The sequence below is a fragment of the Pan paniscus genome, chromosome 12, assembly GCF_029289425.2.
Source record: "Pan paniscus chromosome 12, NHGRI_mPanPan1-v2.0_pri, whole genome shotgun sequence".
In the NCBI taxonomy this organism is placed as follows: Eukaryota; Metazoa; Chordata; class Mammalia; order Primates; family Hominidae; genus Pan; species Pan paniscus.
In genome coordinates this window covers 125866002-125888683 of record NC_073261.2, presented here as the reverse complement: position 1 = coordinate 125888683, position 22682 = coordinate 125866002, and the positions used below count along the sequence as shown (strand labels likewise).

The following is a 22682-nucleotide window of genomic DNA, read 5'->3' as shown; positions in this document are numbered from 1 at the left end:
TCCTCACCACTTTACTTCTCACAGAAGCTAGCCATTCAGGTTGCATATTGCTTTCTGATTTGATATACATTATCTGTGCAAGTAGACTTTCTTCTACTGGCAATGACACAATTGCATTTGTTTGTTAAAACTCAGCACCAGATGCTGCAGCAAAGGGACCTGCCAGCCAAAGGTGGAGCTAAGTTCCAGGTGCTCCTGTTTCCAGTTACAGTAAGGTGCAAAACAAATACCATTTTTTTGAAAAAAACAAAAAAAAAAACTACATATTATTAAAGATGTATTTTATTGCATAGCAGTCGATAAACGTAAGGTGTCACAGGTTTGGAATGTGAAAAATAATTTTGATCACAAACCTCCTTTCCTGTACTTTATCAGTAAAGTAAAAACATTTGTTCTACTTAAACAGATGAAGCTCTCCAGTGAGTCATCCACATTTATGGAGCCTGAAACCAGTGTGCTCTGTGCAACCCCCAGTGCTTTAAAGTGGGATTGCACCTGTGCTTTCGTAAATTACTCAACTGCTGATCATTTTGGCTTCTATGACTTTCCCTAAAATGAGGACAACATATCAAGACAATTGTTAACAATGCACTTTAAGGCATTGAATATAAACTTACTACACAGTTAAAAATAAAGTGAAGGTTGTTTTTACAAAACCAAAATATAACTGTTCCAAAACACAGACACACACGCAGAATGAAAATCAAAGACCACACGTCATGGTTTCACACTGACATGTCATCAGCATCAAATTCATGCAAAGCTAGCAATACTGTTACACTACTTTATCACAGGCAAACTAAGATTCAATCACACGGCCCCATATTAAGTCCAAATAACATATAGATGTTTTATTAGTCTGTTCTCACACTGCTATAAAGATACTACCTGAGACCTGGATTACTTTATAAACAAGAAGTTTAATTGACTCAGTTCCACATGGCTGGGGAGGCCTCGGGAAACTTACAATCATGGCAGAGGGAGAAACAAGCACCTTCTTCACAAGGCAGCAGGAGAGAGACAGTGACAGCAGGGGAAACTGCTGTCTTTAAAACCAGCAGATCTTGTGAGAACTCCCTCTCTATTATGATAACAACATAGGGGAAACCACCCCCATGATCCCATCACCTCCCATCAGGTCCCTCCCTTGACACATGGGGATTACAATTTGAGATGCAATTTGGGTGGGGACACAGAGCCAAACCATATCAGATGGTGAAAATGTTATACTATAAATGCACAGTCTCTACAAACTCCCTGGTTTCTTTTCTGTCAGCGAAGTCAAATATCTACACAACGGCCCTGAACAATGCTACAGGGAAGACACATTACCTTAATCATCTTTCTGTCCCACTTCTCAGCCACAAAGGCCCGAGAGGGGCACGAACTTGGCTGGTGAGCTCTGCACCTCAACATTCTCTTCCCAGGCTTGTCTAATCAAAGATAACTGTTCCAATTACATTTTGAATTGGTAACTTTCAGAAATGTACAATTGGGCATGCTATCCAGATACAATGCACAATCAGTATTCCCTTATTGAACATCTATTTTTAAATATCTGGGTCTCTAACCACCTGTCATTCTTAAACTACAGGTCCACATTTGACAGGAACCAAGAGCCACTGGGCAGGAGCCATTTTATAAAGTGGATATTGCAAAGTAACAGTATGCCTGTCCTAACAGAACTGGGAGCATTGTGTTCCCAAGCACCTAAATCAACAGAACACCAGGACATTAGGAAAGACACGCTTCTCCATGGAGTGTTGACTTCAGGGCTTCCATTCTGTTTTCAGTAAAGCAGCCCATAACTTTGCTAGAGAGGGCCTAGCCTCTTGTGAATTGGTTCATCAAACTGAGATACAACGTATTTTCCAAGAGCTTCCTTCCAAGGTCTCTCTGCCCCAGCATGGCTGACATTTCATGTCAAGTCATTGTCTGTGCTGCGGCTGACCCAGGCACACAGGATTTTATGCATCACCCCTGGGCTCCACAGGAGAAGCCAGGAGCACCACCCCCTCCAGTGACAACCAGGTGTCTCCAAACTTTGCCCCATGTCTTGGAAGGTGAAAACACCCTCTACTGCGAACTGTGGCATGCGCTAGAAAACACAGCATGAGGAGGAGGGCATAGTGCCCATGTACAGGTGGCACTGTTTATTATTGAGTTTCATATTTTATATTGTGTATTTTATATTTATAATTAGTACTAGTTACACATATGACATGGACTTCTTCAAATCAAATTCCCAGTTATGAAGCTCTGCAGAGACCGTTCCCACAGCCTGACTACAAAGATCAGGCGCCTGAAGACGCATGCCCTGATGGATACATTCAGTGCTGGCTGAAAAGCCAACTTCAGTGTGTGCCCTACCACTGTGGATATTTAAATAAAACAACGGTTTTTCAAACCATGAGTCAGCTGGAAGGATGCCCACGCCACGCGCACTGCAGCACTGGGAGCTGCACTGGGTGGACGGGAAGGACGCAAACTCCAAGCAGCTGCTGCCCCTCAGTCTTCTTTCCTTCTCCTTTTCTTTTCCTTTCTTCTCTCTTGTGCATTCTTCAGGTCAGTCATCACATTCAAAGTCTTCCATACCCACATAACCTAAACACAATTGTTTGAAACATGTTTAGATTTGAAAAACATACACATGAAGAAAGACAACTGAAAGTGTCATCTACGTACCACAATGATCATGGCATTCACCAGCAGTGGGGCTGAAAATACTATAGAAATGAACATCCCCCTGGAGTCAAAATACTGGTATTTCGAAAATAATCTGTTTAAAAAACAAAACCAAAAAATTACTAGGCAATACAACCAAAAAGTTCTAGTGACACCGTCTATTTAGATAAGACTTTGGAGAGAGCTGATGTGAACTGAGGTGGGAGCAACACCCTCACGGGGCCCACCCTTGGGAACAGCCGTAATCTCCACTGTACTGTCCCAAATGCAATGAATGCTCATTATGAAGAAAACACACTGGGTCACAGGACAGGGAGATACCACCCAGCAGCACAGGAAAGACCCCGAGGCCTCCCCCAGCAGAGAGACGTCACCCTGCAGGCCCTCTGGGTCATCAGCAGCACATCTGACCTTAGCTGGAAGACACTGATGACTTGAAATCCTTAAAAGCTACAGAGTAACAACGTCAATAATCCCCGTAAATGACAAAGGGACAGCAGCTGCGTCTGCTCCACAGCTGCACTGGGAAGGAGTGGTGCCGGGCCCTTCCATCCCTTTGGTTCTCATAGCAGGTCCTCTTGCTGTCAGCGCCAGTGCCTCTTTAGCAGAAGAGACTGAGGAAGGCGGAAGATCTCCACCTGCACAAAGGTACAGCGCCAGGGAGGGCAGAGGATCTGCACGTGGGTGTTGATGATTCTCTCAGCAGCCAGCACAGGAAATGCCATCAACAAAGCTAGTAATGGTGGGCAGTGGGTCAGCGCCTCGTGAGCATGGGGCTCCTGCCTTGCTGGCGCTCACAGCTAGTAATGGTGGGCAGTGGGTCAACACCTCATGAGCATGGGGCTCCCGCCTTGCTGGCGCTTACACTCTATACCATGAGAGGCCCAGAAGTAAGAGGCAGCCAGTCCAAGCATGTGGCGAGTGCTGCTACAGAGAAATGTGAAGCCTGTCGGGGGTGAGGGGGCCTCGTGGAGTCGTAGGCACAGCCATGAACGGCTGGGACAGAGCTGGCAGGAGGTCGCAGGGCATCACTGCAGGACTCCACGTTTACTCTGGGGGAGCTGGGGACACTCTGGAACGTTCTGAGGGGCAGTGCTTGGCTCTGAGGCCCACGCTTCCCCAGGATGCCCAAGAGGCTGGGCAGTCGGGGGATGGCTTAGGGACTGCTGCATGTCAGCAGCAGGTCGGCGAGGGTGGGGTGAAGGGCATGGAACACACTGGGCTCATGGCTGATCTTAAAGGTGGAGGGACGGAGCTTCCTGAACAATGCCCTGTTACGTCTCTGGTCTAAGAAGCTGGAGGGAGAAGCCGCCCCTATGAAGAGGGGGGAGCAGAGCAGTCAGACTGAAGTGTGAATTTTGAGATGTTTGTTAGACGTCCTGGTGCCCAGTCCAACAGGTGGGACAGGCAAGAAACCCAGCGCTTTTGAAACCAGGAGATCTCGGAGAAGCATGAAGACAGGAGGCTGCGGCCAGAGGGAAGGGAGGGGCCAGAAAGGTGCTGCACCCTGGAGCTGGGTGTGGGAGGGCTTCAGGGAGGATGACACTGTGCCAGCCTCTGGACAAGGTCAGGGTCACCAGGGACTGAACACCACTCCTGGGACTGAACCATGTGAAGGCCCTGCATCCGGGAGGAGAGGCAGGGTCCCCAGTGAGCCGCTTATGGCTAAGGAGAGGGCATGGAGGAGGGAGGACAGAGACAGTGCTGCAGGGACGCTGTCGTGGAGGGAAAGGCTGAGCAGGGAGGAGCAAGGCAGGAGGAGGCCGAGTCAGGGGAGGGTTCGGGAAACCAGGCGGGGTCTAAGCAAAGGATTTCAGGGAGTGCTCAACAACCCCTTTCGGTGAGGGCCCAAGATCAGTGTTCAGGGCTTATGGGCCACAAGGCCACAGTCTCAGCTCCTTCCTGCTCAGGGTCTGGCAGTTTTTCTTTTTTTCTGTTTTATATTTTAAAACGTAAAAGCCATTTTTAGCTCACAGGCCACTCAAAAACAGTCCGTGGGTCTCACTTGACAGAGGCTGTGTGGTTCAACCTGGGCAGGTGCTGGGTTCCGAGTCCCCTGGGATGAAGCCAGGGGTAGAGGAGGGGGCAGAGGACGCAGGGCCAGGGCTGCCAGCGGTGCCCCCCGACATCAGGATGCGGGGCTGGGGATGAGGCAGGCAGGTGCCCCAGACCACCCAGAAGCCCCCTACTCAGGTCCAGACTCCCCATGGAGCAGCCACCCTGCAGTCCAAGGGGGAGGGCATGGCTGAGGCCAGCGCGGACCACGTTCTCTAAAATGCTGCTGTTTCTATTCTGCAGCTCAAATTCCCATGGCCACTTCTCTGGCTCTGCCATCAGAGGCCTCAGCCAGCACTGTCCCACAGTGCCACGCTCAGAAAGGGCCACTGTGGCGCTGGTAAAGCATTTACGGAGTCACCTGGGAGCCCAACAACCCTGGACGCATGGGCACGGGCTGTGCACAGCTGCCACGTTAGGCTTCACTGTCTCCTCCGTGAGTCCCATCGGCTGTGGGGCCGTTTCCAGGGACACCCCTGCAGGGACCTGGTCACAGGCCCGGGGGTGGGCTCACCTCCAGTTCATCGCAGCCGCCTCATTGATGTATTCAGCACAGTAGACTAAGATGACTGAAAAAAGGTACAAGTCATGTTAGAATTTAGATGGCCCATTATTACTTGTTATAAAGTTATACATTCTTTACAGCAGAATACTGAATAGAAATGTCACTTTAATTTTAAACATAACATCAGGTAAACATCCTAACATTGTCAAGTCGTAGGACTCACCCATTTAGCAGAAAGAAAATCAAGGCCAACAGTGCTTCAGTTCTCCAATGCTCTATGGTCTCACTCAGAGCCCGTGCTCAGGTCAGCACCTGCAGAGCTACTGCAGGAGCCACCCGAGGCCCCAGGCTTCACCCAGGCATGGCTGGACCTCACACATTTCCCCAGGGACAGCAGCCACAGTTCAGCCCCACAGAACACGGCAGCAGGAGCTGAGAGCCACGAGACACAGAGCTGACAACCAAGGGCTATTCACGCTCACACTTCCCGGGCTGACCTTGGGACACTGCCACTGAGATGACCATAGGAGGGGAGCGAACAGCTGTGGGGTGCTGGAGGCAAAGGCACGGGAGGGAGTGCAGCAGCTGGTGGGGGCAGGGCAAGGCCTCCATGCTCCCAGGAGCACACAGACTTTAGGGACTGGCCCAGGGTCTTCAGCTAATTCGTGGGTAATGCTGGTACTCAAACCCATGAGACAGTGACCCATGGTACCATAAAATCAAATAAAATATGATTCGGCAAATTAAGAAAAATGTGATGCTTTAACTTCCAAGGTAAATCAAACTAAAAATCCTTTCATTCTTCTTGATACACATCAGAAAGCAGATTAAACTAGGGGCTACGGTGAGCAGTCCCTCCACTTCCTCCCTTCAGGAATGGACTCAATAAAGCAGAGGAAAAGAATGCACAGGGAAAGAACCAGAGGGGAGGGGAGGGAGGAGGAGGAGGAGGAGGGGGAGGATGGGGGGGAAGGAGAGGAAGGAGGGGAAGGAGGAGGGCCAGGAGAAGCAGGACAGCCAGGCAGGTGAGAAGGGTAGACTAACACAGGAGGTGGTGGGCATGGGTGCGGGGAGGAGGGTGTGGAGGGCTGACGTTACAGGGGGAAGGCGGGGAGGGTGGTAGGCACGGGAGGAAGGCGGGCAGGGAGGGTGTCACCAGGTGCTCCTCCTCAGCTATTCCTGAAATGCACCCTGGAGCAGAGTCTGAATCTTGAATCTTGATGGTGCTGGTTATAAGCTGTATAGCTGAGGGAGTCAGAGAACCTCTGCATGTTTCATTTATAAAAATGGGCAAATAAAATCCAACTCTTGGCTGGTTTGAGAAATGAATCACAGGAAATGTAATGGCAGGCAGCACAGTGTCTAGTATTACCCTGGTGTGAAAGCAGTCATCCTTCCCCTTATCCTAGAAAACATCAAACCCTTTGTGCAGTTCTCCAGCTGACAAAGCTATTCAGATCCAGGAGCTCAGCTGGTGAAGCCATCACCTTTCTTTGAGGTGCCTATCTCAGGGCCTCTGCGTGGGGCACTTGCTCCTGCCCTCTGCCAGCATCTCACTGCCTGGCTCCTGCCTATGCACCTTTTGCCCCTGGGTTCCCAGGGGACTGTGTGATTTAAATCAGGCCGCTCCTCCTGTTTCACTGTGTTTTTGGCTTTTCCATTGCAACACTTGTCACTGTTGATAACATAGGTCTGTGATGAATCACTGGTGCTGGTGTCCCCCAGGAAGCTGTGGGAGGCAAAGGAGCCCTGTCTGCCTGGTCCACTCCAGCACTCCTCAGGGCACCCTCAATACAGAGCTTGCTCTGAGCGCCTCACTTGCATAGGCCCCCACTGTGATGCAAACCCTCATCACTTCTCCAGTCTAAGATCATCTCTTCTTCAGATTTCCCGCTTTGCACACAGCCAGCTAACTAAACTTATCTGAAATTAGTTATTTTTAACTACCAAGCAAAATCAGTGTCTCCCCAATGTTCAGAGTCAAGAGTAGCCTGAGCCAGGCCTCCAGGTCCTCCTCGCCTCTTCTACCCACACGTGTTCTTAACGCTCGGCATCAGAAGTGCTTAGGTCCTGCAGGGCTTGCAGTTTCTCTGCCTCTGATCCACACCTTCCATCCATCTCAGTCTCTGCATGTCGGGCTGCTGCCCTCCCAGGGCCGTCACCTGCTCCCTCTCTATTCTTATTAACATTTTACTCACTCTTCACACCCTGTGCCATGATTTCAGCTTTTCTGAATAATCTTTCTCAGTCATCCTGTGCAACTCCCTAACTTCTCTAAGTTCTGTAGCCCTTATCCTTGCAACCAAGTTGGGCAATGCCTTATTTTATGCACAGAACTTTTCTTTCCCAGTTTGCAATCTTCCTCCCATTCAAAGCAGTGCATGAGCACAGCTGCCACCGAGGACGCATCTTGTGTAAAAGACAGCACTTCCGGAAACCCAGCTCTCCTGTGTGCAGCTGGTGCTCAGCACCTTCCTGGTAGGCAACAGGAACTCAACAGATTCCTTTCAACTCTAACATCCAAAAAGTAGTTTTCTTTATAGCTTCCAAGAGTGAAAAACGGGAGTGCCCTGGGAGCAGGCACATGACAGAGGGTTGGGAGGTCTTGTAAAAATATGTATATATTTCGAAGACACAGACAGAACATACACAGTTTCATTTCACACAGTGATCTGAGTTGTGGAGTTTGTGTTGTTTTACTCACCTAGACACAGAAAGTGCCCGATCTGTAGTCTGTAGCTTCGGGAGGACAAGCAGGTGAGGAGCACGCAGAGCGCGTGGAAGGTGGCCAGCCCCATGAGCCAGGGCTCAGTCCAGTCCGTCTGCTGTAGGAACACACCAGCAGACACTCACTGTCCTGCCACACAAGGCCGGGTTCACGGCCCACCCACAGCCTTCTCCCAGGGCAGGAGGCAGGGGCCTCTCACTCCTGAGTCCTCCTGGGCTACTCACCAAGTATCCAGAGAGCATTGCCAAGCCTCAGAGAAACATGGGGACAGGAAAGGGAGAAGGAACCAGGAGGATGGAAACAGGATTCTCCCCTCAGTGCAACTATAATTCATGGAATTCAAAGTTCAAGCACACAGAACTGAAGGCATCTCTGATGTGCTCCTTTCGTTTGTGGAACAGAATCATGTTTTTAAGCTGGGTATAATTAAAGGAATTACCATCCTTTACGATGATAATTGGTTATGATAATTGGTGACGACAAGGAAATTAAGTCGATTGCTCAAAGAGATGCACTTGGCTCAGCCCCAAAGGTAAAACATGAATCATCATTTCAGACTCCTTAGTCAGCACTGAAGACCTCAGGGAATCTTGAGCCATCGCCACGTGCAAGACTTGATTTTCTCCAACCTCTCTGCAATACACTGAACTCTCCAGACAGTGCCGCACTCCGCCGCCTCCCGGACTCCCCGGGACCCTGCTGTACCTGGGGACAGTGTCTGGCTCAGGGACCTGAAGTAGCCAGGCTCAGATCCACTGCTGCCCAGTCCCCACCTGATGCTCAGATGCCAATCCCAGCAGTCCTCAACCCTCCCCATCCCCTCCTTGAGCGCCCTCCTGCATAAGACAAGCCCTGCCCTCCAAGCTGCAGCCCCGCCCTGCCCTCCAAGCTGCAGCCCCGCACAGCCCTCCAGAACTCCTGTAAGTGTCACTGCTCTCTGCTGGGGACCGCAGCGGCTTCTCCAGAGCCGCGCCATGACATAAGGACACAAGCGCATCTACTCCCATCAATGCACCCACCAGAAGACCAGAGGCACGGAGGTGAGGGGAGCACGGCTTTCTGCCCAGACCCCATCGAGTGCCCATGTCACCCCTTGGCGGCCACGTGGGGCGTGGGCTCCCCTGGGATCTGTCAGACGAACCCGGCACGGCGCACGCCCCGCCCACACTGGGCAGGGTTCCTCCGTGCCACCCCACACGATCAGGCTCCACCACGCACGCCCCGCCACATTGCCAGGATCCGCCCACATGGCCCAAGCCGCGCCCGCAAGACGCTGGACTGGCCGGCGTGCACCTCCCACACGAACAAAGCCCTACCCCTCGCGCTCCGCCCACACAACTCAGCCACGCCCGCACGGTGCAGGACGCCAGCCCAGCCCAAGCCCGGGCCACAGAGCCCCGGAGCCAGCTCACTGCGCACGCTCCTCCACAAGGCCCCGCCCGGCCCCGCTCCTCCCCGCCCAACGGCCCAGGACCCCGCCTAGCGCTCGCGCCCCGACGCCCGGCCCCGGCCCCCTCCCACAGGGCCCAGGACCCCGCCCACAGCGCGCGCCCCCGACGCCGGCCCCGAGCCACTCCCACAGGTCCCAGGACCCTGCCCAGCGCGCGCGCGCTCCGCCACAAGGCCCCGCCCACGGCCGGGGCCTTCTTGGCCACAGGCCAGGTGCTCTGTGGGGCCTACCCTACGCCTCTCCGCCGTCCTCCCCCGAACTGGTGGTTACGCGGGCCGCGAGTTACCGTGAGCACGGCTGGGATGCTGACGGGGAAAGAGCTGACAGAGAAGGCGGACGGCATGGTGTTGGGAAGCCCGCCCTCACAGCAACCGCCGAACCCGGCCTGGCCAGAATCCACAGAGGAGGGCGCCAAATCCTCTCTCGTGAGATCTGCCCTTCTCACGAAACTTGCGCTTGCTTCCTCTCGCGGTAATTTCATGGCATTGCTAGGTCCAGATATCGCGATATTTCCTGATGGTCGCTGTAATACGGAAAAGTTACTACGCTGCTGTGGGACTTGTGCTCGCTCCGCCGGGAGGCCGAGGGCGTCTTTAGTTCGTTAACAGAGGAGCAGAAGGAGGCGGGTGGAATTTAGGAGGTTTGTTTCAAAGGCTCAGGGCGCTGTACCGCCACGCCAGCCCTGTCCCACCTGGGACTCCCTAGAAGGGTCAGAGCATCAATGAGGACGGTGTCCGCCCCGAGACCCTGCAGGAGCCGGGGACATTGCCCACTCCTCGGACCCTGCAGGACTTGGGAAGGTGTCTGCTCTCGCGACCCTAAGGGCAGTGCACTCTTGGTCTGGGTCAGCTTAGGGTTATCTGTCTTCACTTTGGAGATTTACCAGATGTTCTTACGCTTCACTTCGTTGTTCAACGACAGATACAAAAATATAAAGTTAATTTTCTTCCAGCAAATTTTTTCCCTTTATTTTAACATCTATACCCCAACTTTGAGATTTTCAAATTAAACATTCTATTATTTTAACATCATGAATTATTAAGTGTATATACTTTCATTGCATATGTTAGCTCTTGAACTAGTTTAATGTTTCTAAAAATAGTTCTAGTGGTGGACTTTTTTTTTTTTTAAATAGCTTTAACCCCTCCCAGATCTTTCTTAAAATCTTTCCACAGTGTGGTCATTTCTGCTTATGCTACTTAACATGCATTCTCTCATTTCAGTGTAGAAGGTCATGGTTTCTTCTTATGGGAAAACATTTCTTTCATTGATATTTTCCTCTATTCTTCCTGTATTCAACTCCAGGAACATCCCGTTAGGTAGATAGTGCATCTTCCTCTCTTTTGTGTTTCTCAACCTTCCTCTCAAAACATCACGACTGTTGTTGCTGAGTTTGGGAAATCTCGGGCTTGGCTTTCCTGCTTTTTTTTTTTTTTTTTTTTTTTTTTTTTAAGACGGTGTCTCGCTCTGTTGCCCAGGCTGGAGCGCAATGGTGCGACCTCGGCTCACTGCAACCTCCGCCTCCTGGGTTCAAGCTATTCTCCTGCCTCAGCCTCCCGAGTAGCTGGGATTACAGGCATTCGCCACCTCACCTGGCTAATTTTTTTTGTATTTTTAGTAGAGACGGGGTTTCACCATGTTGGCCAGGCTAGTTTTGAACTCCTGACCTGAAGTGATTTACCCGCCTGGGCCTCCCAAAGTGCTGGGATTACAGGCATGAGCCACCGCACCCAGCTGGTGTGATGGTTTTCATCTGTGTCCATTCTCACTCCCCTGTGCTTGTTCAGCTATTTTCAACAGGACCTTTCAGTTACAGGGAGTAGATCTGTCCTCTTCAGTTCAGCCTGTTACTGTGTATCTCCCTGATGATATTTCGTTACTATGTGAAACATCACTCTTATTAATTTCCATGGGTTAGTTTCATCGTCAGTCCTGTCCGGTGCCTGCCTTTCTTTTGTGGTGTCTGTTTTCTTGTAATTTCTGTAATTTGGGGTCAAACTCTTTTTGCTATTAATATTAACCACAGACTATCTATGGTCACTGGGATTTTTTCTCTTCATCTTCCCTTCAGCCGCCCCTCCCAGATCTTTCACATATTGTGCGCCCTGGCACCCACGTTTCCAAAATTGTTAAAACTCTGCCCCTCAGCAGCTTCACTCTCAGTCCCAGGACATTCATCTTCCACATTTCTCCTGCCCTGCCGTTCTGAACAACGCTAGGCTGCCGGACATTGAGACGTGAAGCTTGTGAAATGTCGCCAGTCTGAGATGTGCTTTAATTTCAAACATACACCATCTTTCAAAGACTTTGTACCAAAATGTAAAATATATTATCAACAATTGTATTATTTTGCTTATATGTTGAAATTATATTTTGGACATACTGGACCAAATAAAATATATCAATAAAATTAATCTCTTTCTCTTTGCTATTTTAATGTGGCCGCTAGAACATGGCCTGCTCTCTCTGTTGGTATGTGAATGCTGACATGGACTCTATTCCATTTACCTGGAATTTTGTGCTTCCAGAAAGGACTGGATGAAGCCCCTCCCCTCCCTTCCCCTTCCCTCGCCACCCATCCCTTCTCTTCCCTTCCCCTTTTTTTTTTTTTTTTTTTTTTTTGCGTTTTGCTCTTGTTGCCTAGACTGGAGTGCAGTGGCAGGGTCTCGGCTCACTGCAACCTCTGCCTCCTGGGTTGAAGCGATTCTCCCTGCCTCAGCTTTCCGAGTAGCTGGGATCACCGGCGTGTGCCACCATGCCAGGCTAATTTTGTGTTTTTAGTAGACACGGGGTTTCACCATGTTGGCCAGGCTGGTCTCGAACTCCTGACATCAGGTGATCCGCCTGCCTTGGCCTCCCAAAGTGCTGGGATTACAGGCGTGAGCCACCACGCCTGGCCCAATTTTATTTCTAAAATAGCTATTTAATCCACATACAATTGGTTTTCAAGAGCTTTATTAATGGGTAAAATAAGTTTGTGAGCTGTAATGTATTCTACAAATTAAAGCCAGTACTTGATAGCTTTCTTGTTCTTTGCATTGCTCAGGTCCCAGCAGGCAGCTGATTGTTTAGATGGAGAGACCACAGGGGAGAGTTACCCGTTGCTGTGGGAGCAATGAGGAGTAATGGAGGAAAGGAGAGGAACCAAGACCAGGTCTGTGCCTTGTGACCCAGAGGCAGCCTTGGGAGGGGCGTCTGTCTAGGAAAAGCCACAGCCAGGCTGACGTGGGCAGGACCCCCTGGACCTGGCCTCCATAGCCCCATGCCAGCCGGGGTGCCAGGTGCAGACCCCTGGCCTGGTGACAGCTCAGACAATGCCAGAAAGCCCAGGAGGGTCGGACCCTAGGGGATGGCAGGGTGCATCTCAGGAAAGGTTTAAACACTGTAGCACACCCAAAGAATGGTGTGAGCCCAGAGGTTTCATTCCTGAAGACATCATGACCAATAACTGAGATCCCTGAGATCCCTGAGAGCTGGACTCTGGGCGCCCTCAGTTTCGATATCTTGGATGCAAATCAGGCCACAGAAGTGCCCTTATCTCCACCACTGTGTTCTCCATTTATCCCCATTGAACTTGCCAAGCTCAGCAACAGCCTGCAGGACACCAACCTCATGGGCTGGGTCTAGGACCCCGGGCGGCTTCTGTGCAGGTTCCTGGTTCCTCCCTTTGTGCCTCTGGGCTGCACCAGTTTGACCCTGATGTGAAATCTGATTCCTCTGTCAGTTTGTACAATGCAGTTTACAATAAAGCATTTGACAGCAATGCTTAATTTACCATTTCCGAAGCTCTCATTCCTTTCTGAGCATTTTCAGGTGGTATCATTTCCTCTCAGACTAAAGAATTGCCATAGGCATCCCATGCAGTTCAGATCCGTCGGGGATGAATCGGCTTCATCTGAAAAATGCTCTTGTTTTGTCTTCATTTTAAAGGATATTTTTTCTGTGAATTGTTGAATACTGCTTTTCTTTCTTTTCTTTGACCACATGAGAGATATTCCACGGCCTTCTGTCTGCCATAGTTTCTTGTAGAAAAGCAGTGATGTTTCTAATCCTCATTTTCCCATAGATAACATGTCATTTTTCTGTTTTCAGAATATTCTGTTTATCTTGGTTTCAGCAGTTTGACCACGATGTGCCTAGAATTAGTTTTCTTTGTATTCATGTTGCTTGTGTTTGATAAATTTCTTGATTCTGTGAATTTATATTGTTAATTTTTAGCATTATTTCTTCATTTTTTCTCTCTCATTCTTTTTCTTCTCTTTATTAGATGAGGACTGAACATTAGACTTCCCATGATTGCAGAACTGTCCTTCGCTGCAGCTGTAAAATCACGGCAAGGCGGGATTCATCCTGGTGGTGGGTGCAGGCCCTGATTCCTGTCACTGAGCAGGGATACAGCAGGAAGCTCCACCTCTGAGCACAGCAAGGGGATTGTTCTGATTCTGAGTGTGTCTGTTCGCTAGAGTGGTGGCCACACTTCCCCGGTTCTGCAATTGTGGATAATTTAGCATGACTTGTTGGGCATTGCAAATGTCATGTCGTGGAGAGTCTGGGCTGTTATTTTTTCCAGCTGTGTGTGTGTGTGTGTGTGTGATGAGACCATTAAGTTGGTTTGACAGACTGCAAACTATGCCTGTTGAACAGCAGCTGAATTCTTAATTTGGTTCTTTTATCCTTCTTGTATTTCGTGGAGTTTGCCTCACACATTCAGCGTTCAGATGTCAACTGGAGTTCTGGATGGAAGTTATACACAGAATTTGGGGTTCTCCATCTCTGATTCTCTCCTTCCTTCTCAATTTTTAGCAGGCATATTCCCAATTTCTTCAGGAGGGAAAGACCAAGGGTTTCCTGTTGGTGTTTTGGCAACTCCGCATTGCATGGCGTCAGACTCACCCTAAGCTAAAAACCATAAAAACCCTCTTTCCCTTTGTTTCTTCCATACATCACACTCCCCTCCCATAATCCATGCTTTTCATCTCCACTCACTTTTTATATTTGCTCATTGTCTAGATATTCCCTGCAGGAGAGTGACATTAGACGGGCTCACTTGGCCACCATGGGAAGCAGAAATCCAGAGATGGACACATTCCCTAAATGCTTCTATGCTGCCCTGTAGGAGAGGTGTTATTCTACTCACGTTGCCGTGAGGAAACTGAGGCTCAGAAGTAGCATCCTTTGTCTGAAAGGACATAGCTTGTGAGCACTGGAAGCATAGTTTGGTGTCTGACTTGGCCAATTCCAAAGCTTGTGTGATTTGCACCAGCACTCAGATGCATTCTTCCCTCTCCCTCCCTACTCAAGAAAAATGCTATCCCTCCCTTTTCCTCTAATTAGAAAATTCTTTTGTATAGTAGGAGATTATTAGGAAATAATCATTTCTCTCCAAAAGTAACACACTGAGGAGACAGTATCTGAGGGTTTTGCCCAAATATGGCCTTTCAACCTCTGAATTAATGCCTACAGAAATTCCAAGATGTTTGTCATAGCATTTTTATTCTAACCCTCCTTAATGAGTGATACGGTTTGGCTGTGTCACCACCCAAATCTCATCTTGAATTGTAGCTCCCATAATCCCCATGTGTCATGGGAGGGACCCCATGGATGGTAGTTTATTCATGGGGGCAGTTACCCTCATGCTGTTTTCCTGATAGTGAGTGAGTTCTCATGAGATCTGATGGTTTTATAAGGGGCTTTTCCCCCTTTTGCTGGGCACTTCTCCTTGCTGCCGCCACGTGAAGAAGGATGAGTTTGCTTCCCCTTCTGCCATGATTGTAAGTTTCCTGTGGCCTCCCCATCCCTGAGGAACTGTGAGTCAATTAAAGCTCTTTTCTTTATAAATTACCCAGTCTTGAGCAGTTCTTTATAGCAGCATGAGAATGGACTAATACAATGGGTTGGAAACATCAAGGACTCCAAAGCAACTTTTCTGATCACTGAAAATGGCTCACACTAGGGACACGAAGGCAAGGTTTGCAGCTTCCTGCCCATGTCTGTTCTATGCCTGACTGGCTGTGCCCAACTTATACAGGCTGGACTCATCTTTCCTTCTGTCTCTATGGCAACCCTCTCAGAGAGCCAGCAGGGGCAAATCTCTGCTCTCCTATAACCTTGGGGCCTCTGGCTACCTTCAAGGCAGCCACTTTTATTTTCTCTAACAATTCAGGGCAGGTAGGGAAGACTTGTGGGTGTCCCAGGCACTGGACAGTGATTACTGGGGTTTACCATCCTACTTGTTTGTAATGCACTCTAGCTCACTCAAGTGTAATTTTAAATGCAGTTGTTAAATGGCAATGAAATTTCCAGTTCCACTTAAAGCAATCATAGCTCATTCTTACTGAATTAATAGACCCAGGCTACCCTGCTGGGTGTGGTTTACCTTGTGTTCGCTTAGGGGTTCCTGCTATTCTCCTGGCATCACAGAGAGACAAAAGTCCCCAGGATGGATGGTACAAGTATGAAACGCCTGCTTGAGATGAGAAGCCAAAATCAGGGGATTATTCCTGAGGCTTTAATATGCAGATTGGTCTTTGGAGTTCATTGATTGTTAGGGAAGTTTCTCTGACATAAAAATTAGTCTTCAGAAATTTACACACTCATAGAGAATGAAGCTGGCAGGATTTAGCCTGCCCAGTGTACATTTCTCATTGGTGCAAATTCACATCTTGACATATGTTGATAAGTTTAGGCTGATGTGTCTTGTAATGATGTTGGTATTCAGGGAAGTTTATGCCAATCTTCACGTGAAGTGGTCCTTCCTTAGGAATTGCTGTGGTTCTCTGACTTTCTGCACTACTGTATGACTTCCTGGGCCACCATAATGAGACACTACAGCCTAGGCAGCTTGAACGGCAGAAACTTATTTCTTTACAGTTCTGGAGGCCAAAAGTCTAATATTATTAAGACATTGACAGGTTGGTTCTTTCTGAGGCCTTTCCCCTTGGCTTGCAGACACATGTGCACACAGGGTCATCCTCCTGTGTGTGTCTTTGTCCTGATCTTCTCTTCTTATAAGGACTCCAGTCAGGTAGGATCGAGGCCCACCCTTATATGCTCATTTAACTCACTTTCCTTTCAAAGGCCTCATCTCCAATCACTGCAGCCTTCTGAGATGCGGGGTTTGGACCTGACATATAAATTTGGGGACACAAGGTGGCCCACAACACCACCAAGGGTACCACTGAGCACAGACAGAACTTGGCTCTCTTTCCATTTTCTTCTCTCAAATTTTATAAGCTTGTGGAATATCAAAAAGAAAATGGACCTTAGATCAGGGAAGATTTTATGTGAATATGAGTTCTCACTTGGAATGACCTTAGAATACTGTTTTTTGATTATCAAAGCCCCAGCTTGCCTTTATGAGAATAAGGACAATAATACTTTTCTAATGTGTAGTTTTAAGGATTTGGGATGAAATGCCTTAAATGCCCAGCTCTGTGCCAGGCACATGGCACATGCCTAATAAAGACCAACCATTAGGACTCGAATGTTGTTGCCTCCTCTAAAGATGAAGGTGTTTATCTTGCTGTCCTCAGGGGGTCCTCTTTTTATCTCTTTTCTTTTTAGTTCATGAGACCAACACTGTTTATTTACAAATATTTTCTGCACATGTTGATGTAATGTAAATGGAAAACACAGTGCTGCTTCCTTTATTTTTTGGATGGTGATATGGTTTGGCTTTGTGTTCTCACCCAAATCTCATGTCAAATTGTAATCCCCACATGTCAGGGGAGGAGCCTGGTGGGAAGCGATGTGATCATGGGGGAGGATTTCCTCCATGGTGGTCTCGTGAGCTCTCATGAGTTCTGATGGTTTAAAAGTGTGGCACTTCCCACCTCACTCTCTCTCTTTCTCCTGCTGCCATGTAAGTAAGACATACCTTGCTTCCTCTTCACCTTCCACCATGATTGTAAGTTTCCTGAGGTCTCCCTAGCCATGCAGAACTATGAGTCAATTAAACCTCTTTTCTTTATAAATTACCCAGTCTCAGGTAGTTTTTTATATAAAAGAGTGAAAAAAAAAACTAATACAGAAAATTCGTACCAGAAGTGGGGTACTGTTATAGATACCTGAAAACATTGAAGCAGCGTTGGAACTGGGTTACAGGCAGAGGTTTGGAGGGCTCAGAAAAAGACAGATGTGGGAAAGTTTGGAACTTCCCAGAAACTTGTTGAAGATGGTTTTGACCAAAATGCTGATAGTGATATGGACAATGAAGTCCAGGCTGAGGTGATCTCAGATGGAGAAAAGGAACTTACATGGAACTGGAGTAAAGGTCACTCTTGCTATGCTTTAGCAAAGAGACTGGTGACATTTTGCCCCTGCCCTAGAGATCTGTGGAACTTTGAACTTGAGGGAGATGATTTAGGGTATCTGGCAGAAGAGATTTCTAAACAGCAAAGTGTTCAAGATGTGACCTGGATGTTTCTAATGTATATAGTCATATACATCACAAAGAGAACATCTAAAATTGGAACTTATGTTTAAAAGGGAAGCAGAGCATTTGAAAAATTTGCAGCCTGACACTATGTGGTAGAAAAGAAAAACCCATTTTCTGGGGAGAATTTCAAGCTGCCACGTTCAGAAATTTGCATATGTAATGAGGAACCAAAAGTTAACAGTCAAAACAGTGGGGAAAATGTCTCCAGGACCTGTTGGAGACCTTTACAGCAGGCCCTCCCATCACAGGCCCAGAGACCTGGGAGGAAAAAGTGTTTTTGTGGGCCAAGTGCAGGGCACAGATGCTCTGTGCAGCCTCAGGACATGGCGCCCAGTATCCCAGCCACTCCAGCTCCAGCCATGACTAAAAGGGGCCAAGGTACAACTTGGGACATGGCTTCAGAGGGTGCAAGCCCAAGCCTTGGCATCTTCCACATGCTGTAGGGCCTGCCGGTGTGCAGAAGGCAAGAATTGAGGTTTAGGAACCTACTGCTAGATTTCAGAGGATGAATGGAAATACCTGGATGTCCAGGCAGAAGGTTTTCTGCAGGGGTGGGGCCCTCATGGAGAAGCTTTGCTAGGTCAGTGCAGAAGGGAAATGTGCGTTTGGAGCCCCCACACAGAGTCCCTGCCTAGTGGCACGGTGAGAAGAGGGCCACCATAGGTATGGTGGCCACCATCCTCCAGATCCCAGAATGGCAGATCCACTGACAGCTTGCACTGTCAATTAAAGCTGTTTTGTTTTTTTTTTTTATAAATTACCCAGTCTTGAGCAGTTCTTTATAGCAGCATGAGAGTGCACTGACAGTGCACCTGTAAACACTGCAGGCACTCAGTGCCAGTCCTTGAGAGCAGCTGTGGGGGCTGAACCCTGCAAAACATGAGGTGGAGCTACTCAAGGCCTTGGAAGCCCACCTCTTGCGTCAGCATGCCCTCAATGTGAGACATGGAACCAAACGAGACTATTTTGCAGCTTTAAGATTTAATGACAGCCCTGCTGGATTTTGGACTTGCATGGGGGCCTGTAGCCCCTTCATTTTGGCCAATGTATCCCATTTGGAATGGAAGCCTTTACTTTGCCTGTACCCCCATTGTATCTTGAAAGTAACTAACTTGTTTTTGATTTTATAGGTTCATAGTCAGAAAGGAATTGCCTGGCTTCAGATGAGACTTTGGACTTGGAATTCTGAGTTCATGATGGAATTAGTTAAGATTTTGGGGGACTGTTGGGAAAGCATGGTTGATTTTGCAATGTGAGGACATGTGATTTGAGAGGGGGCAGGGTTGGAATGATATGATTTGGCTCTGTGTCCCCATCCAAATTTCATGTGGAATTGTAATCCTCATGTGTCAGGAGATAGACCTGGTGGGAGGTAATTGGATCATGGGGGTGGATTTCCCCCATGCTGTTCTCATAATAGTGAGAGAATTCTCATGAGATCCAATGGTTTAAGAGTGCGGCACTTCCTCTGCTGCTCCTGCCACCATGTAAGACATGCCTTGCTTCCCCTTCACCTTTTGCCATGATTGTGTTTTCTGAGATCTCCCCAGCCATGTGGAACTGTGGGTCAATTAAACCTCTTTATAAATTACCCAGTCTCTGGTAGTTCTCTATGGCAGTGTGAAAACAGACTAATACAGATGGCATTATTTCCAAATAGTCACTTGGCAAAATCATGGCAGTTGATGAAATGCCCATGTTAGAGGCCAGAAGAAGTCACAATCCAGTGTCATCTTTGTTTGTTATACAGATGAAGGGATTAAACAAATCCTTCCTATTAATACTCCCTTCTCTCCAAAGTACCAAAAAATGTTTAGAAACAGAGTTCAATAAGTCACTTACAGAAAAGAATAATAATGATATATCAATATCATGAACATTAGAAATGTATACCATACAAATAATTATTAATTGGCCAATATTTAAATAAAGGTGCTATTCCTGTTCTTTGATATCGGTTGATGACTAGAGGTAGGAATAGTCTTTGCTACTTAAACTTCACCTAAAATGTTTCTCAGAGATTTCCAATTCAAAGTGAACATAACTTTAAAGACATTTGAAAAATTATCTTAGTATAGGCTATTTCTAAGTTATTTATTTATTTATTTATTTTTGCTTTTCCTTTAATCAAAATGGACTCCAATATTTACAAATCTTTCCAAAGTATTCAATTTAGTCCTAACTCAGGAATTATGAATATTAGTATTTAATTTAGTTAAATGATATAATGACAAGCAAAACTATATTGACTTGGGAAGAAATACAGCTTACTTTCCATAAATAGGTGAATCCCTGGCTAGGAACACACACATGCTGGCCTTGGGACTTTCTAACTCTGTAGGACACAGCAAATCAAAATAGAGGTCCTGGGAGGGATCCACTAATTCAGTGAGTTAGACAAGGAATGATTTATGGCAGTAACCACATTCAGGAGAAATATTCCTATAAAAACTCAGCAAATATGGAAAACTGAGCACATGAAGCAAAAATATTTAAAGATTTTCAGAAATTTGGAAAACCTAAATTACATTTTAAGACATAGGATGTCATGATCTGTTTTGTGCTGATATATTAGAATACCTGAGACTGGGTAGCTTATAATAAACAGAAATGTATTGGCTCACAGTTCTGGAAGCTGAAAGCTCAATATCAAGGTGTTGGCATCTTGCAAGGGCCTCCTTGCTGTGCCATCATATGGCAGAACGCACAGAGAAGGAGAGAACCACTCCATTAATCCCACCATGAGGGCAGGGCCCCTGTGGCCTAACGACCTCTTAAAAGTCTCCCTCTAAATACTGATGGAATGCCAATTAAGACTCAACGTGAGTTTTGGAGGGGACAAACATTCAGACCTTAGCACAGGAATCATGAATGTAGGCAGTAGAAATATATAAACAAGGTTATAATCATCATTGAGCACTATTTGATATTTATCTGCAATATTTGTGGTTTGAATTTTCTGACCATGGGGAGACCTCAGAGAAACCTCAGAGAGACTTTGGAAAGACCACAGAGACCTCAGAGAGATCATAGAGATGCCTTGGAGAGACCACAGAGACACCTCAGAGCAATCAGAGAGAGACCACAGGGAGTCCACAGGGTGACCACGGAGAGACCTCAGAGAGACCATGAGGAGATAATAGAGAGACTTTGGAGAGACTGCGGAGAGACTGCAGAGACCTCAGAGAGACCACAGAGAAACCTTGGAGAGACCACAGGGAGTCCACAAGGAAACCACAGACAGACTATGAGGAGACCATAGAGAGATGCTAAAGAGACTACAGAGAGACCTCAGAGAGACCACCGGCCGACCTCAGAGACACCTCAGAGAGACCACAGAGAGAACACAAATGGACCACGGGGAGACCACAGAGAGACCAAGCCTGTGGCCTGTGGATTTCAGCCAGTGCAGCACTTCAGCCTTCTGACAGGCAGCACTGTGGGGCCGTCTGGGTTGTTTTCAGCCACTAAGTTTTTGGTAATTTGGCAGCAGCCACAGGAAATGAACGCATCCCCACACCTTTCTCCTTTAGCTTTTTTGCAATTTCCACGTATATCTTGCCCCTTTATTTTATGCTGAAGTTTTGAGTATCAATATGTATATAGCGCTTGTTCTATTAAAAATACACAGAGTTGGCCATGCACGGTGACTCACACCTGTAATCCTGCACTTTGGGAGGCCAAGGTGGGCAGATGCCGAGGTGGGCAGATCACAAGGTTAGGAGTTCAAGAGCAGCCTGGCAAACATGGTGAAACCCCGTCTCTACTAAAAATACAAAAATTAGCTGGGTGTGGTGGTGCGTGCCTATAATCCTAGCTACTCAGGAGGCTGGGGCAGTAGAATCACTTGAACCCAGGAGGTAGATGTTGCAGTGAGCTGAGGTTGTGCCATTGCACTCCAGCCTGGGCAACAGAGTGAGACTCTGTTAAAAAAAAAAAAAAATTACTCAGAGTTTTTTTGGAATTGACCCGATAGTATTTTTCTTTTCTTAGTGGGAGTAAAACATTCCAAGATGTAATATGTAATGTTTGTTCTCTAGCTTTCTTTTTAATTAACAAGCGTGAAGACAAAAGTTTCCACTTTTAGCTTTTACATTAGAAGTATTTTCTTTGCTCATTTTTTCCGTTTTAACTAGCATTTTATATTTATTCTACTGTATACTATTTACATCTAAAATAAGAGCCACTGTCTCTCATTAATGCCAACAGTAAAATATTTATTAGCATTCTTAAATGAATGACAAAATACTTATTTTTAAATTTTTTCATTAACCCCATCACCCCCAATTTCCATGAAAGCAAAATAAAGTGTTTTAAATCTATTACTATAATGAGTTTTCTATTATGTCCTTTATTTTATGAACTTATTTTTGACAGTTGCATTTTTCAAATGCCTTTTAATATCATTACTTTGAACACAAATTCAATTTTTCCACTTTGTTGATCACTGGCACTTTTGTTAATACTTTCTCTTTCTGGTTCTTCAGTCTTTATTTTTACCACCTGTGGCCGTGGGCTCCTCTGCCGGAAGCTGCAGTGCCCGGCTGAGGCTGTCCCCGTGGTGCTCTCAGGCTCAGCCAGCACGTGGCCCTGGGCTGGCTGCATTTCTCCTCTGCCCCGGGGCTGCCAGAGCCCCATGTCCCTGCCCATTGGTGGAGGCTGGGCTGAACCCCACATGCTGCCCTGTGAGGTCCGTGCTATGGTTGGGATGCATTTCCACCTAGATTTACCCGTTGAAGCCTTGACCTACCTTGCAGGGCACCTTTACTCCTTCCAGTTTAGGCGTTTGTGTTGCTTTCTTCCCAGGATTCAGTGGCATGGC

General features: G+C 47.5%; 1 protein-coding gene and 1 long non-coding RNA gene across 4 annotated transcripts; one reads left to right on the top strand and one right to left on the bottom strand.

Moving 5' to 3' along the window:
- Window positions 1-830: 830 nt before the first annotated feature.
- Window positions 831-9904, bottom strand: TMEM18 (transmembrane protein 18). 3 transcript variants are annotated; one of them, XM_008959943.5, is made up of 5 exons: window positions 9710-9904; window positions 7950-8070; window positions 5255-5309; window positions 2686-2779; window positions 831-2604 (listed from the first exon to the last, which is right to left on the bottom strand). In XM_008959943.5, the coding sequence occupies exons 1-5, from the start codon at window positions 9902-9904 to the stop codon at window positions 2509-2511; spliced, it is 561 nt and encodes a 186-aa protein (XP_008958191.2). In that variant the 3' UTR covers window positions 831-2508. The 3 variants fall into 3 exon arrangements, with proteins under 3 accessions (XP_008958191.2, XP_024783545.3, XP_034808380.1); XM_024927777.4 differs by lacking the exon at window positions 9710-9904 and adding an exon at window positions 8993-9270; XM_034952489.3 differs by lacking the exon at window positions 9710-9904 and adding an exon at window positions 8198-9269.
- LOC100967826 (uncharacterized) lies at window positions 9762-15264 on the top strand. Its single transcript, XR_004669637.3, has 3 exons — window positions 9762-10063; window positions 12470-12577; window positions 13691-15264. It is a non-coding gene; the product is annotated as an uncharacterized LOC100967826 (long non-coding RNA).
- The last annotated feature ends 7418 nt before the right edge of the window (window positions 15265-22682 follow it).

What these genes read in the sequence shown, in the direction of transcription:
- TMEM18 (XM_008959943.5), bottom strand. Translation starts at nt 9,904, where the DNA reads ATGAAATTACCGCGAGAGGAAGCAAGCGCAAGTTTCGTGAGAAGGGCA. An exon ending in CGGGCACTTTCTGTGTCTAG is followed by an intron (nt 5,310 to 7,949) that starts GTGAGTAAAACA and finishes ACCTTTTTTCAG; the next exon opens with TCATCTTAGTCTACTGTGCT. An exon ending in TGAATGCCATGATCATTGTG is followed by an intron (nt 2,605 to 2,685) that starts GTACGTAGATGA and finishes AATTGTGTTTAG; the next exon opens with GTTATGTGGGTATGGAAGAC.